The 15,392-nt window shown below is 35.9% G+C and overlaps 1 protein-coding gene across 2 annotated transcripts; it reads left to right on the forward strand.

The window, feature by feature from the left end:
- The first annotated feature begins 7,051 nt into the window (after positions 1-7,051).
- NTMC2T4 (Calcium-dependent lipid-binding (CaLB domain) family protein) lies at positions 7,052-14,222 on the forward strand. Of its 2 annotated transcripts, none has more exons than XM_008234598.2 (12): positions 7,052-7,407; positions 7,500-7,630; positions 9,112-9,213; positions 9,326-9,376; positions 9,474-9,594; positions 9,705-9,826; positions 9,991-10,089; positions 11,197-11,277; positions 11,370-11,455; positions 12,331-12,556; positions 13,198-13,362; positions 13,528-14,222. In XM_008234598.2, exons 2-12 carry the CDS (start codon positions 7,526-7,528, stop codon positions 13,978-13,980), a joined length of 1,611 nt encoding a protein of 536 aa, XP_008232820.2. In that variant the 5' UTR covers positions 7,052-7,407; positions 7,500-7,525; the 3' UTR covers positions 13,981-14,222. The 2 variants fall into 2 exon arrangements, with proteins under 2 accessions (XP_008232820.2, XP_088908255.1); XM_089052129.1 differs by having other exon boundaries at positions 7,075-7,407; positions 7,522-7,630.
- The last annotated feature ends 1,170 nt before the right edge of the window (positions 14,223-15,392 follow it).

Raw genomic sequence — 15,392 nt, forward strand, 5'->3', positions numbered from 1 at the left:
TGGGAGACTCTTGTTTATACCATATTTGACCAAGCAACTAGAAGCAATTCTAAAATTAACCATAAAGTACCTCCTTCAACTCTACCACCAGTTTCTCCTTCATTGGTACGAAGACTCTTGCAGCATAAGAAAATATAGTTTGTCATATGCAAACACAACCACTTCTACAAAATTGACCATAAGGCATTAGCAAAATAGCACAAATAAATTGTTATGGCCTATTTGTTCATCATATTTGTGCTGTCATTGGATAGGATATAGATGATATTGTGCTCTTATACTTATTTTATTATGCATCAATTTTTGTTTTTCCGAGAAGATCCATCATATCAATATTCTAAGGCATAATTCTTTCTTTCACGTAGGTTACAAACAAATTCCCAAAATCATTATAGTGTCCAGCAATTTCAAACGTGATGGTTTCTATATCAGTTCCCATCTTAGTCCCAAACAGATTCCCAAAACCATTATAGTGTCCAGCAAACAAACCAATTCAATCAAAATGACCAGCAGGTCTTGTTAGAAACTGAATAATCCAAACATCAGATAACAAATAGAGGAGAAGCAAAAATAGAACCAGGTCACAGCTTTACCAAAAATAATCCATAAAAGATTAGCACAGCACCACAGTTTCCATCTCACTTTCGGAAGAATTAAGCCAAAATTATAATAAACATAAAATTAAAATAAGGAAGTCTACAAAGACAAATTCAAATGTCTCAAACTAAGTTAATTATAGGAAATAGGAATTATTCTAGTTGGTGGCCATCCACGGCTTTTAAATTTCCATATTTCACAATTCCTTATATTCGATTCGCAGATCATTGGCTTCTTCAAGCTGCATGCATGGCTTCTCTTTCGAGCTTCATGGCATTTATTTCTTCTTATTTTGGTTGATTCATAATAGTCCAATGGGTTCGTAATCCTCGCGCTCACTGAGTCATAAGAATAAGACATCTTGTTATATACAAAATGCACCAAAATTTCTATGTACAAATTAAATGTTATTGAAAAAACACAAGAACGTGAAGGAAACTTACGGTGTGAAGCAAAAAACAAGATCGAACCATTCAGAGCCCTTGATATCCACAGAATGAACAAATGAATCTATGGTCTTGATAATATGTTTTCCTCCTTTTCCAAGACCAATTTCAAACGTGGTGATACTAATATATTGAATCCTGGGATGTGAATCGCACCAACCAGTCTGTACATAGAAAAAGTCATGGTTTCCCAAATGAACCAAACATTGTGTCCTATCGTGAAGGCATGGCAGCAGCGGACGTGCAATATCAAGGCCTTGCACTGTAAATAGTTGCCTTAGGGAATATGAAATACCATTAACATCACATTGTTCCCTCATAAAGGAGAATGCTTTAATCACTGTATCCCCATATAAGGCATAGATAGTCTCATCTACAACTACGGCCCTCCCTTCGAAAAGAGGAGCACTATGAGTAGAAGTGTCAATTTTCACTCGATTCCAGTCCCTTCTATCCACGTGAAAAGCAACGATACTGAAACTCTCGTCCCTCGAGCCAGACAATGAAAACAAAATAACTCCATAACAAACAGCATAACCAATCATTTGCATAGTGGGGTCATAATCATCATAAAATGGAAAAGAAGGCATTTGTTCCCAGACCTTATGATCAGGATTATATCTCCCAAAGGAGTGCCCTGTAACTGGTGAGAAGGTTGACGGACATGCAAGATAATAAACCTTGCCATACGCACACACAATAGTTTCTATTGAGTTAGAGGATGGGATAGGAGGAATAGATGAACATTTTGACCAACTCCTCGTGTCAACAATAAATCCACCATCTTGTCCAATGCAGTATAATTTGGAGTGGTTGAAAATCCGTGCAGCCTCAAGGCAAGAACCCTCGTGGAACTTGGCAACTTGTCTAACTACTGGGTTTTCATGAGCGACTTCTGCTTTGTGTTTGAATTTCACTTCATAGACTGTATTAGTGCATTCTCTGTCCTCACAAGAAGACACAAATAAACATACAGATCTAGCTTCCTCTTGATTTTTCGTCATTGATGTTCGCTCCCAATCCTCGGGCAAGCTGAGAGAAAAGAGATGTATAGAACACGTCTAGTTAATCATTTTTCAAAGATCTACCCTGCCTAGAGAGAATATATCTAGTATAATTTTTTTTCTTGGGTCAAAATATCTAGTAGAAACTGGTTATTATATATTTCAAGCAAATTATTCAAAATGCATGCAGGGAGAGAAACTAAACAAAAAAGAAAAACAACACAATGAGAATTCAGAACTGACCTTGGGTCAAAATCATCAGCCTCATGGTCAGAATTGCAGTCCTCAAACATTGCGGAAGGTGGAAGCGAGTCGTCGTTATGGCTGGACCGGGGGGTAGTAACCGAATCTCCTGCGTTATTGATTTTGACCAATCCAACAGTTGGCTCAGAGTTTTCTGTATCTGCGAAAGCTTGCACAGTATTTCATCAGCGGCTGCCACGGAAAATTGAGATATATCCCCCATGCTATTGGAATGCTTAAATGAATTTTAGGGTTTGGGGAGGCAGAAGGGGTTTTGGGTATGATACCAGAGTTTCCAACTCGCAGAAAATGCAACGTATGTAATTATATAATCACCTAATTAATCTTGCCTGAAATAGGAAAGTAATCATTGGCCTTCTTCTTCTTCTCAGTTTTCTTAGGATACTGCTCTTTTTTTACCAGTTGTTATAGGTTGGTCAATTTGTTGCTCATTAAGTCCGTGTGTTGTTTTTTTGTTAGAGTTGTGTATCATAGTTTTTTTGTTAGGAAAGTAATCTTGGTAATATTTTTCTTTTTATTGCACCTGTTATGAGCATTAAAATCAAATAATCTAATAGTTTTGAATCTTAAATTTTCAGGAGATGGAGGTTGATCGTGATTTAATTGACTACGATTACATCGATTATATTAAAAACCAATGGAGCGACAATAATTTAAAATACATTGTAATGGGTTCTCGTATTAGCTTTTACAATTTTCGTGTTGATTATGCTAGCGGGAAACAACTTTATGATGGTCAGCTGTTCTTGGAGGAAAATAAACACGGTGGAATACCTATGACATTTATGAATATGGATGCTGCTAGAACTAAATTAAGTGTCCAAAAAAAATTTAGGTTGAACATTAGGGTATGTAATAAAAGAATTCTCCCAATGTATACGTTTCGCAAACAAAAGGAATCATTGGGTGCCAGTGAGGCTGACAATAATATGGTGGAGGAGAAGTTGAATGAGAGTACTAATTTCCAAGAGTTCAGGGACACTCTGAAGATATTGATGCGAACTAAAATTACATGGCTTGAGCAAATTAATTTCCAAGAGTTCAGACATAAGTTGGAGCCGTTTTTGCTTAAAATACTTTATTCTCGTAAGGGTAAACCATATGGTGATAGCCCGTCAAAGCTTTTAAGGTTCCTGCGAAACACCTATGTACATTATAGGCAATATAGTGAGAAGATGGAAGATATCCAGAAGGTGGACGCTATTTTCAGAACACACTGGGTTGGTTTTTTTTGATATATGATTCATCTTATCAACTAGATTGGAAGTGGATGAGGCATGTTGTACATGAATCTTGATCATAGCTTAGAACATCAATTTGTAGAGATACTTTAATGCGTCTAATTGTTTTTTTTTCTTTTCTTTTCTGTTTTTAGGGTCTTTTGACATGATATTATATGTATATATATATATATATATATAATATAAGGCTAAATTATTGAAATGCCCCCTGTAATTCAATTTCAGTCTCAGTTTCCCCTTGAAACTCTAGGCCCTATTTGGTGCATGGAAAATGAGACTTGGGGATGAGAAATCAATTGTTTTCCCATGTTTGCTAAGTCCAGGCATGGGAAATCATTCCCTGCCCATGGGAAAGTAGGGGGAAAGTGTAATTATCCTCCCAACTTGAGTTTTGTTTTCCCTCCTCATGGGAAAGTTTGGAAAAATGATCAAATATTAAACAAACATATTTCATGACCATGTTGTCCTCATTAACTATTTAGAATTATAATATATCATTAAATCCATTCTTCTTCTTCTTTTTTTATTTAGTATGGGTATAATTGAAAATTTATACAAACTTTGTTTTCCATTCCTACTCAAAACAAACATGGGAAATGAAATAAAGTGATATTTCCTGGTTACTTTCCCAGCATTACCAAACGTGGGAAAGGAATCTTCCATTTCCCATCATTTGGGAAATTATTTCCCCTCAAATTCGTTCTGTGAACCAAACGGGGCTAAGTGTCTCACTTTCCTTTATGAAATCCTATATAGTGTCTCACTTTGCCTGGATTCCATCTAGCCCTAATAGAAGTCGTCAAAACTTGCACACGTGACGCCCATCTGCCATTTTTTTGGGTTCTTCTGTCCCTATAGACGTTTGTTGAGGCTCAAAAAAATCCAAGGCTGGACAAAAAGACCCCTACAACGTTGAAGTTGCAAAAAGGTAGGACCCACAATAGATGTACAACATCGACCATATCTTCAATTAGGGTAAAATCTTCGCACAAGTTTGGATATTTTAGGCGATTTCAAAATTTGAGTAAAGCAATAGAATCTTCAACAGTGAAGGTGTAAACTGAATTTGACAATGACAGAAGCAGGAGGATCACTTTCACAGGTAAGTGGACCTTCAGATTCTTTATTTATTTATGGCATATTGTATTTGGCTTTAAACTTTAAGGAATATTAAAAAGGGTGTTGTCTAAGTAGTGATGAGTACATTGCTTTATTAAGTTAGGCATAGATGATGCTTTTAATTGACTTTATGGCTTTTTACTGCTGCAAATGATTGGTTGACATAGTAAATTCAGGTTTTATGCTATATTTTGTGTTGTAGATGTGGAATTAGATTGGACAAGTGAGGAAGAAGAACAAACTAGGAGTGAGAGTGATGAGGATTTGGACGAAGACCCAGATTTTGTAGACATTGCCTATGCACAAAGTGAGGAGGATGTGAGATTGTTGAGGGATAATGATAATCAGCTTCAGGGATATGTAGACCATGATGCAAATGACAGAGACCCTAATGCAGGTGAAGAGGATGATGAGTCAAATAATAACCCTAGCTCACCTAGCATGTGTACACCAGAGCACTCTTCTTTAGAGTATGAGGTTGTGATTAGAAACTGCTTGAGAAAGAGGAAGCTCCCTAACTTTAAAGACTTCATCCCATCCATTGATATGAAAAATCCTCAATTTGAGCTCAGTTTAAGATTTTATAGTCGTGAAATCTTTAGGGTAGTTGTGAGGAGGCATTCTGTCCTAATTGGTAGAGAGCTTAAGTTTAAGGTGAATCTGTCCACGAGGTCTGAACTCGGCAGAGCTTCCCACAATGGCAATGCTTTCGTTGTTGACCCTCCATCACAACTTCAATTCAATTGTTAAAGGAGATCTTTAGGGTTCACAATTGTTTGCAATATGGGACCAATTTTTGCAGAGTTAATTAATACCCATAAATTTTTATATGGACAAATGAACCAAGAAAAATGGCACATGGGAGCCACGTGTGCAAGTTTGACGACTTCTGTTAGGGCTGGATGGAATCTAGGCAAAGTGAAACACTATATGGAGTTTCATAGGAGAAAGTGAGACATTTAGAGTTTCATAGGGGAAATTAAGACTGAAATTGAGTTATAGAAAGTATTTCAATAATTTAGCCTAAAAATAAAGCAGTATTGCTTGCAATCAAGATATAATATTTTTTTCAAGTGGTTTAGAACAATGCTCTCTCCAAGAAAGGTTTTGCGTCCTAGCATAATACTTTTTTCAATGACAAAAAATTAGGGTGTAATTTTACAATAATGTTAAAAAATATCAAAATTACACACAATGTCACTCTCTTTATATTTATACAAATTTATTTGAAATGAATCAACTTATGCCACATGTCCATCGATCCACCTCCAACCAGCCACATGTCAACAAATATATAAACATAAAGTGGGTATATGCACATTTCTTTCTCATCATATGACGCTTTACTTGAAGTGCCATCACCATAACTCATGATGGGCAATATCATGATTACGCTAGTACTTAAAAAGAAGGTCCTTTGTTGTTTTTATTTAACATTTATATATGTCACAAAGTGCCAAACCTTCCGTCATATGGACATTTTCCTCCTCTTTCAAAATTGTTAGTTGGTGTCCACTAAAAAAGGTTACTATCCTGAACAGTGTCTATAAATCCAAGGATTTGATCAACATATGTTTGTACTTTGCTTGTTTTTGCTTAAGACTATAGAACAAGTGTCGGATGGACGGGGAACAATTGTAATCAATAAGACAATATGAATATCGTCTTTTGGATAATATCAATGCATAAAGCATCTTTTTTAGCTTTATCATTTGAAATGATTCATTTCTACACATATAAGAGTGTTTTTTTTCAGTTAAAAAAGACACTATAATCTACAAGGAATGGTGATTTCTTATACACACACAACTATAATGTTATGAGGATTCAACTGAGACTCGATTTAAATCAATGCCCTTTTTAACTACCCGTTGACCTACACATAAATAAGGATTTATTTAATCGTCTAACCAAGAGATATAATTTTATTTATTTATTTATATATGTTTAATATAAGCGATAATGATAAACGCTGATTCGAATACAAAATCTTAATTATATATTACTCTTAATCACTTGAGCTACAACGCCTTGCATTTAATTTAATTTAATTTATTTATTTATTTATTAACGTTTATGACAAGGAATCGAAACGCATCAAATGAACAAAATAAGAAGACGGTATAAAATGACAAAAGAAAAAACAGATTAAATGACCAAAAAAGGGAAGAAGAAGAAAGAGAACCAAAAGAAGACAAAAAATGTGAAGGGGTAAAAAGTGGAATATGACCTTTTGTGAAACAGTTGCGTTTGCAGGAAGATAATTCGAGCGCTCAGCAACGGCCCCAAACGGCCAAGACGTGTAATTAAACAAGAAAAAGAAAAGAAAAGCCCAAATCCCAAAATAATTTAAAAAAAAAAAAGCCGATAACGATAAATTGAAAGCAGAGAGAGGGTCGCTGTGCGCTGGCCTACAAAGGCTTTGAATGCTCGCTGGCTTTCGTTTTCAGTCTGCAAATCTTGTGGAGGCAAAAGCCACAAACCACAACGCTAGCTAGCCAGAGTGATGAGCCCGAGAGAGCCACATTTAAAGCCACAAACAAACACACCCACCTACATACTATGAGTGGGAGAGAATAGGAAAAAGGGAAAAATATAATTCGAATTTAATCGTTTAAATAAAGATCGCACAAGCTTCGGTTTCTTCGTTTCGTCTTTGCAACTCTTCGTCTTTTCTTCGTTTCTTTTTCTCTCCGATCCCTAATTCGCCCACCTTCTCCGTCTCCAATTTCTCTGGTAATGCTATTTCCTTTGTCGCGCGCGCTTTGATCGTTTCGAATTTTGTTGGATCATTTTTTGTTGAATTTTCCTTTTTGATTGGGTTTTAGGGAGATTGTGTTTGGAATCCAGGAAAATGGGGTTGATTTCGGGGATTCTGATGGGGATGGTCTTCGGGATTGCATTGATGGCCGGGTGGCTTCACATGATGAGGTACCGAAGCACCAAGCGAGTCGCTAAGGTATGGTTATCGTTTTTGCTTAATTTTTTTTTAACGGTTATTTTGTTTTCGTTGGCGATTTGATTGCATTCATTCTTTGTTCTTGTTGTTGCTTACGTTGGAGAATTGAATTGTTGTGTGAAAACTGGGAGAGTAATTTTCTTGTAACTCTGGTGGAAATGGCTGAAGTAGAGTTAATTTTTGGGTGGTATGGTGCTCTGGAGATTTGCATTGTCCACTTTTGCTCTGAAATTGTTGGGATATGGAAGTCAGATGCATAGGAAAAAGAACAACAATCTTTGACGAAATTTCTTTGAGATTGGTATATGATTTTGCTAATTAGTGGAATAAAAATGGTTGGACAACTGACTAGTGAGTTGCAAAAGTTAAACAAGTATTAGACGGTGAAGTTCGTATTTGACTGAGAAACTGATTAAGATTGAACTGCTTTTCTGAGACTTCAACACTTTGCTTATCATTGTCTAAAGAACGACCACCACACAAAGTCGGGTGGGCATGTTCACTAGTTTTCCCTGCAAGTGGATAAGTTGAACACATATGGTTGCTTGGAAGTGGAATTATTTCTTGGGAAGAATAGCAAGTTGTCAGAGTACCAGTAGACAGATTTTATATTTTATATTTTATAAAGGAGTACCAGTAGGCAACTTAGCGTGGGGATTGAAGGAAAAACAAATCATATATTTGGTAATGGAGTTTGATTTGTGGGTAACTAATTGTGTGTCTAGTGAAAAATACTCAGTTGGACTGTCATCCTTGAGAGACGTAAGTTTTGTGGGGACTTCATACTGAACCTTTAACCTTTGGCATCATCTTTCTTTCCTAGTCTTAAAGGGGTAGGGGTGGAGTTGGGATGGTTCAATTTTAGAATGTTATGAAGAAATTGAAATAGATCCTTCTATGCACGCATTCCTCGTAAGCCACTAATAAGCTTTGCACTTTTAACCTTCAATATGAAGATGCATTTGGAGACCAATAATTTATTTTTCTTATGTTTATGCGTGCGTGTTGTGTACATAAAACTAATTGCTTGTTTAGTCCGATGCATAAGCTGATGAATAGGTTGCTCATTTTTCAGTGATAAACCTGATATATAATCTTTTTATACTGCTATTTTCATGAAATGGGCCATTAGTAGTTGGAACTAGAGTCATCTTATTATGCTTACCTGGTCACACGGTCATATTTCTCTTCTTTTTATTCTCACATTCATCATACATCTGGATTGAGTTCTTAATTTTTTCAGAATTATTATATTCATATTTGGTTATGGCAATTTTGGCACTGTACCCCACATGGATTCACTTACTAAAGTTCTTCGTTTCTTTTTTCTTTTCTGCATTGGCAATAGTAGTATAGGTCTTGTAGTTGTAATCCTTGAAACGTTTTATAAGAAACTTTGGACTATTTGGATGTGTTTCAGTCTTTTTTATGAAATATTTTACCTTGTCTTAATATTTACTCTCTTTTTTTTCCATTCGCAGGCAGTTGACATAAAACTCCTTGGATCACTAAACAGAGATGATTTGAAGAAAATATGCGGGGACAATTTTCCTGAATGGATATCTTTCCCCGTCTTTGAACAGGTTTTCTTTTTGTAATTTATATTAAGTTACTATTCTTACTAATTATTCAGTTTTCCAATAGTACCGCGTCAGTTATCATTTATAATTGTATTACTTTGGTTCACTCTTTCAGGTGAAATGGTTGAATAAGCAACTGACCAAATTGTGGCCATATGTTGCAGATGTAAGATTTTATTTGCATATACACGTGCATAAGATTAATGGTAATGCATTTGCACGATTTTTTAAAACACTTGCGGCTGTTGCATGTATTTATTCAGGCTGCAGAAATGGTGATAAAAGATTCTGTTGAGCCACTATTGGAAGCATACCGACCTCCCGGAATTACTTCATTGAAGTTCAGCAAACTATCTCTTGGTACTGTGGCACCCAAAATTGAAGGTACGTAGTTATATGGTGATTACGCATAATATGGAAATTCGTTTATTTTCCAATCTTTCTAAATGAGCATTATGAATATCTTCCAAGTCTTGTGTGATTAACTTGTACAGGTATTCGTGTTCAAAGCCTCAAGAAAGGTCAAATTACAATGGACATTGATTTTCGTTGGGGTGGTGATCCAAACATCGTATTAGGTGTTGAAGCTGCACTTGTTGCCTCAATTCCCATTCAGGTCTGATTTATCAACAATTTGGATGACATACTTCTGAAGAAACTTTTCTTTGGTTTTGGACTTTTTTTTTTTTCAACAATAAATCTTTGTTTTCCCCCTTTTTTGCAATATCAAATCTTGGCATAAGTTTTAGTCTTATGAGTTTTGTGTTATATCTGCTACAGCTTAAGGATCTTCAAGTTTTTACTGTTGTTCGTGTAATTTTCCAACTTGCTGAAGAGATCCCTTGTGTATCTGCAGTTGTTGTTGCTCTACTTGCAGAGGTAAATTAATGATTAGTTTGTGAAGTCCATACATTTGTCGAAGTGGTTAAAAGCGAACCTCATTGATGTTAGCTTGATATAAAGTGTTGGCCCATTCCATAAAAACTTAACTTTTGGGGTCTTGTTGCTGGACAAAGACTTCTTTATTTCTTTCTCTTCCATGATTGATTTTTTTTTCCCTCTTCATTTTTCTATGTATGGCTTGTGTACAGTAGCACCAAGTTGGTGCTTTTCTAGTAAAGTCTTTATGCATAAAAAGTGATTGATTTCTTTTTTCCTCTTCATCTAGAGATATTTGTTGAAAGTATCAGACGTTGGATGGAGAGTTTCTCTATAAAGTTAAATTTTGGTTTTTCTTTGGTTTATTTTCTGATGCCTTGTTCACTGAAATGTGATTTTCTTGGAGTTTAGTCATTCCGCCTCAAAGCACATGTGTGGATGCAACATTGTTAATAGATGTCATGCTATATGGAAATTTTATATTGAAACCTTTTCATTAATTTGGTTAACAACTTTTTTAAGACTCAGAAAAAGCTTTTTCACATTGACCCTTTAGTTGTAAAGCAAATCAGTTCGCACAAGTTTTGGTTAAGAGACCATTCTGATCAAATTTTATTTTATTTTATTTTCTGTTCATTTGAACTCGTCTTATACTATCTGAGCCATCCATCCAAGCGTAATTTGTAATTACCAATTTGGTTCATCTGTGTTGTCTTAAGTCCATTCATCATCTTATAATATGGTTGATTACAAATATTGAACAGTGATACAAGTTTATGAAGGATCGTTATGTTGGTGAATGTATGCCCCCTATCTAAAACAATGCATTTATGAGAGACAGCAAGCTAGTGTTATCTCAGTATCTTTCTTTTTTCAATACCTACACTCCCGTGTTAGATAAAATGAAAAGGCAGTTAAGAAGAATGTGGAGTGAGGTGGGCTCGTAGTTCATACTCTAGCATCTTTTTTTTTTTCTGCTGATCCTAGTTTAGCCTCAAGTTATCATATCTTGGAGAGAGACTGGAATGTTTTATAATTATGTAGTGAACATATTTACACGTTTCCAATTCGTTTGTAAATTGACTAATTCTTGTTACATCCAATCAGCCGAAGCCTAGAATTGATTATACTCTGAAGGCTGTTGGCGGAAGCTTGACAGCCCTCCCTGGAATTTCAGATATGATTGATGTAAGTTTCATGATTTTTATTAAAAGTTATTATCTTTTGGAGTTGTTTGTACATTTCTAGATTCATTATGCTGTTCACAACACATTTGCTAGGATACTGTGGAATCAATTGTCACAGACATGCTCCAGTGGCCGCATAGAATTGTTGTTCCAATTGGTGGTGTGGCTGTTGACACAAGGTAATTTTGAAATTGTTTTTGTTGTTGTGCTCTTCTTCTTAGTATAATCGTTGGTGTAACCTGATATTGTCGTATCTCAGAAAATTCATAAAATCTAGTTTTACACTGATGGGGGGATTTTCCCCTTTCACCTATTGACTGCAAGATAGAATGCATGAGATTGTTCAGTAGCTCTTTTAGTTATACAAGAGTGTTAGGAATTACCACTGCTCTGAAAACCGGACTTGGCTGGTTGAGTAAACTGGGTTAAACTAGAAATTGGCTGGGTTGCCAAGAACCAATCAATTTATTTGTGAGTCGATTGACCTAATCAAGAACTTGACCAATTCAATTAGAGTTTACCTTTACATTAAAAAACTTTTGTTTATGGTCACATAGGTCTTAACCCAGGCTTTATTTGTTCTCTAATTTTAATGCACATTTCTCTCTCTCTCTCTCTCTCTCTCTCTCTACTATAATGGAAACAGTGAAAAAAAAGTAATAATTTGTTTTTGAGAAACCTAAATATTTAATATTTGGAGACAAAGTCCAATTAACATTGCAGAAACAAATTTTTTTAATCCAAAATTGCTTACTTGGCAATAAAAGTATGATATTTCAAAATCTTCTTTTATTTTACAAGTATTTATAAAACACAATAAATGTTTATAATTATATTTGATCGTCTACTTTAATACTAAAAAGATAATAAACATATAGATATACATATTTGTATGCTTACGGCATCATCACAGTTCAACCATTGTTGAACCTCTGACCCTTAAGCTTTCCTCTCTGGTTGATTGCCAATCTGGTTTTAGAATATCTTGGTAATCACTTTTATTTTTTACTTTAAGGGTTTGTATCTATAACACTTCTTTTTCGGGGCTATGCAGCGAATTGGAGCTTAAACCTCAAGGAAAGCTCACCTTGACAGTAGTGAGAGCAAATGACTTAAAGAACATGGAAATGATTGGAAAATCCGACCCTTACGTTGTTGTCTACATTCGTCCATTATTCAAGGTTAAGACTAAGGTCATTGATAACAATCTGAATCCTGTTTGGGATCAAACGTTCGAGTTGATTGCAGAAGACAAGGAGACTCAATCACTTATTCTTGAGGTTATACCACTATCACTCATCCTTTCTTTATCGCTCGTGCCTTGATTTTTTTGCTTCTTTACTGTTTCTGAACATGGTAATTGGCTTGTATAGATCTTCTTGGATCTAGCATGTTTATAATGAATTTAAAATGTTATCGGAGTGGTGGTATTTTATGCAGCTAGACTTGTGTTGAAGAGTGCAATACTAGGTTGTATGAAATTTGTCCCAATTTCACTGTATAAATCATGAAAGTGTGCTTTAGCAAACCAAAAAATATATATATAAAAAAATTGTGAAAGTGTATTTAAGAAAACCAACATGTGTTGGCTCTCGTAACTGGAGGTATACTTTGTGTATATATACTTATCTATTTTCATATGCATGGAATTGAATATCCTTGCTGATTTTAATAGTGTACATGCTTAATAGATCCACATATGAAATTCTTGAGTACATGCGTACTTGAAAGCATAGAAGTTCTGAATCATTAATCCCGACAATGGACTGCAGGCCAATTTTTGAAACCAAGATCCCTAATCAGAACTTTTCATTTTATTTAGGACTGTGGTATTGTGGATATGTTATGAGTAAACTCGAATAAATCTTTTCTTAGCATGGAAATGAAAACACAGACTAATGTTTATCAGATTTTCTAACAGGTTTTTGATAAGGACATCGGGCAAGACAAGCGATTGGGAGTGACAAAATTACCTTTGATTGACCTGGAAGCAGAAACTGTGAAAGAGCTTGAACTGAGATTGCAGCCATCACTTAACATGCTAAAAATAAAAGAAAAGAAGGATAGAGGAACTATTACAATCAAGGTAAGGGTTCAAAACATGAACCCTTCAGATGTGCTTCAAATACATTAAACCTAACTTGCCTTTCATTTGTTGTTCTTTTTTCTAATAATGCCGTTAGAGGAGGTTTCAGTTATTACTCCTTTTTCCTCTAAAGATGTTTTGAAGTATTTTGGGTTATATTTTCAGGTATTTTACCATGAATTTAACAAGGAAGAGCAGTTGATTTCTTTGGAGGAAGAGAAGAGGATCTTAGAAGAAAGAAAGCAACTGAAAGAAGCAGGAGTTATAGGCAGCACAATGGATGCACTTGATGGAGCAGCTTCAGTGGTTGGATCTGGTGTTGGATTGGTGGGTACTGGCCTTGGTGCTGGTGCTGGGCTCGTGGGAAGTGGCGTTACCGCTGGAGCTGGGCTTGTGGGAAGTGGCGTTACTGCTGGAGCTGGGCTTGTGGGGACTGGCGTTAATTCTGGGGTTGGAATGGTCGGGAGTGGCCTCGGAGCTGTTGGTAGTGGCCTGAGCAAAGCCGGGAAGTTCATGGGTAGGACCATCACTGGGCAATCGAGTCATTCAAGGAGAAGAAGTGGGTCTACAACTCCAGTGGGTAGTGTCCAAGAAAATGGTGGTGCAAAGCCACGGTAATGCGCCTTGTGAATTGTAGGCTTTAATGGATAGATTTACTCGCCTTGCTTCTATTTCGACACTCTTCTAAAATTCTTTTCTTTGTTCTAATTTTGAAAATGATAATAGGTATTGGTTTATTTCCACCTCTTTCCTCTGTGTATCATCCCCATCCTGTATTCTTGTTTGTCTTTCGACCTTACTGGAATTTGTAATAAAATCTTGAATATTTGTACAAATTTATCATTTGGCTGTTTGAGCAATTTAGGGCCAGCTAGGGTGCTTGCCTTGTTTGCTGCTGTCAAAAAATAATGCAAAGCTTTTGGCACTTTGACGTACTGTGCCTCTCACGTGATACTCACAGGACAGGAATGGCCAAAAGTAATAATAGGTAAAAGGGTGCATTAATTAATTAATTATTTTAGTTTTTAACCACCATAGGCATAAATTCACATGGACATTATTGGCAGACTGGCTGGCAGTACAGAGTACAGGTCATCTAGTCCATGACTTGCGTGAAGTGTATGGCAGTGTACAGTCCTATATATATATACACACACACACACACACAACAGGTGGCAAACAAGGTTAGCTCTTATTATTTATGCTGCACCTTCTTTAATCTGCTGCTCCAGCCTCGTGACCTTGTTGTACAGCCCTACTCTCAAGTCCTCGTGAATTTGTTTAATTTTAACCAGGATTACATAAAAATACAAACACTCGGCAAACATTTGTACCCAAATGACCAGTAAGCTTTTAGCTGTCTACTTACCAAAATCAGGAATAGTTCTTGGGCGCGGCTGCCTCATATGTATCCCTTTCTGTCGTCAACAATGTGGTCTTATAGCAGAAACTCGTGTGCCTACAGTTACGACATACCTACACAAGAATTAAGGTAATTCAAACACGTGGACTTTAATGCAGAAATAACTACTCTTAATCACTTAAAAACTTTTCAACGACATTTGTAAAACATTATAAAAAATAAATAAATAAACAATATTAGAATAAAGTAATAATAAGTAAAAGAGGTGGAAGCTTGGCGATGAAAACACGTGACACGTGGTACATATCTTGAAAAATCCTGAAGAGAATATATTCACGTTGAAGTGTGAAATAAAAATATCACAAGTTCCTTTCCCGAATTCTTGAACACAACGGTTTTAAAAGCCAACAATCTAAATTCTAAAATATAATGAAAATCTCAAAAGACCCCCACAAATTTAATAATTAGTTTATAATAATATTGTTTTGTTTGAGATCATCATCACCCCACAAACGGCGTCGTCGGAAGGTCTGGGAAATATCGCTCTGTCTTTCTCTCACGGGGGGGTCAGGCACCCCCGGCAAGCGTGGGTTCGACTTTTCTGAGAAAATATAAAATAATGAATAATCTGACCGTATAAATAAATGTGTGGGGCTCACTCGATCTC

Source organism: Prunus mume, linkage group LG5 (genome assembly GCF_029339155.1).
Source record: "Prunus mume cultivar Tortuosa linkage group LG5, ASM2933915v1, whole genome shotgun sequence".
Lineage (NCBI taxonomy): Eukaryota > Viridiplantae > Streptophyta > Magnoliopsida > Rosales > Rosaceae > Prunus > Prunus mume.

Coding starts and splice junctions, on each gene's coding strand:
- NTMC2T4 (XM_008234598.2), top strand. CDS start 7,526: ATGGGGTTGATTTCGGGGATTCTGATGGGGATGGTCTTCGGGATTGCA. Junction 11,278..11,369: donor GAATTTCAGATATGATTGAT/GTAAGTTTCATG, acceptor CACATTTGCTAG/GATACTGTGGAATCAATTGT. Junction 12,557..13,197: donor CTCAATCACTTATTCTTGAG/GTTATACCACTA, acceptor ATTTTCTAACAG/GTTTTTGATAAGGACATCGG.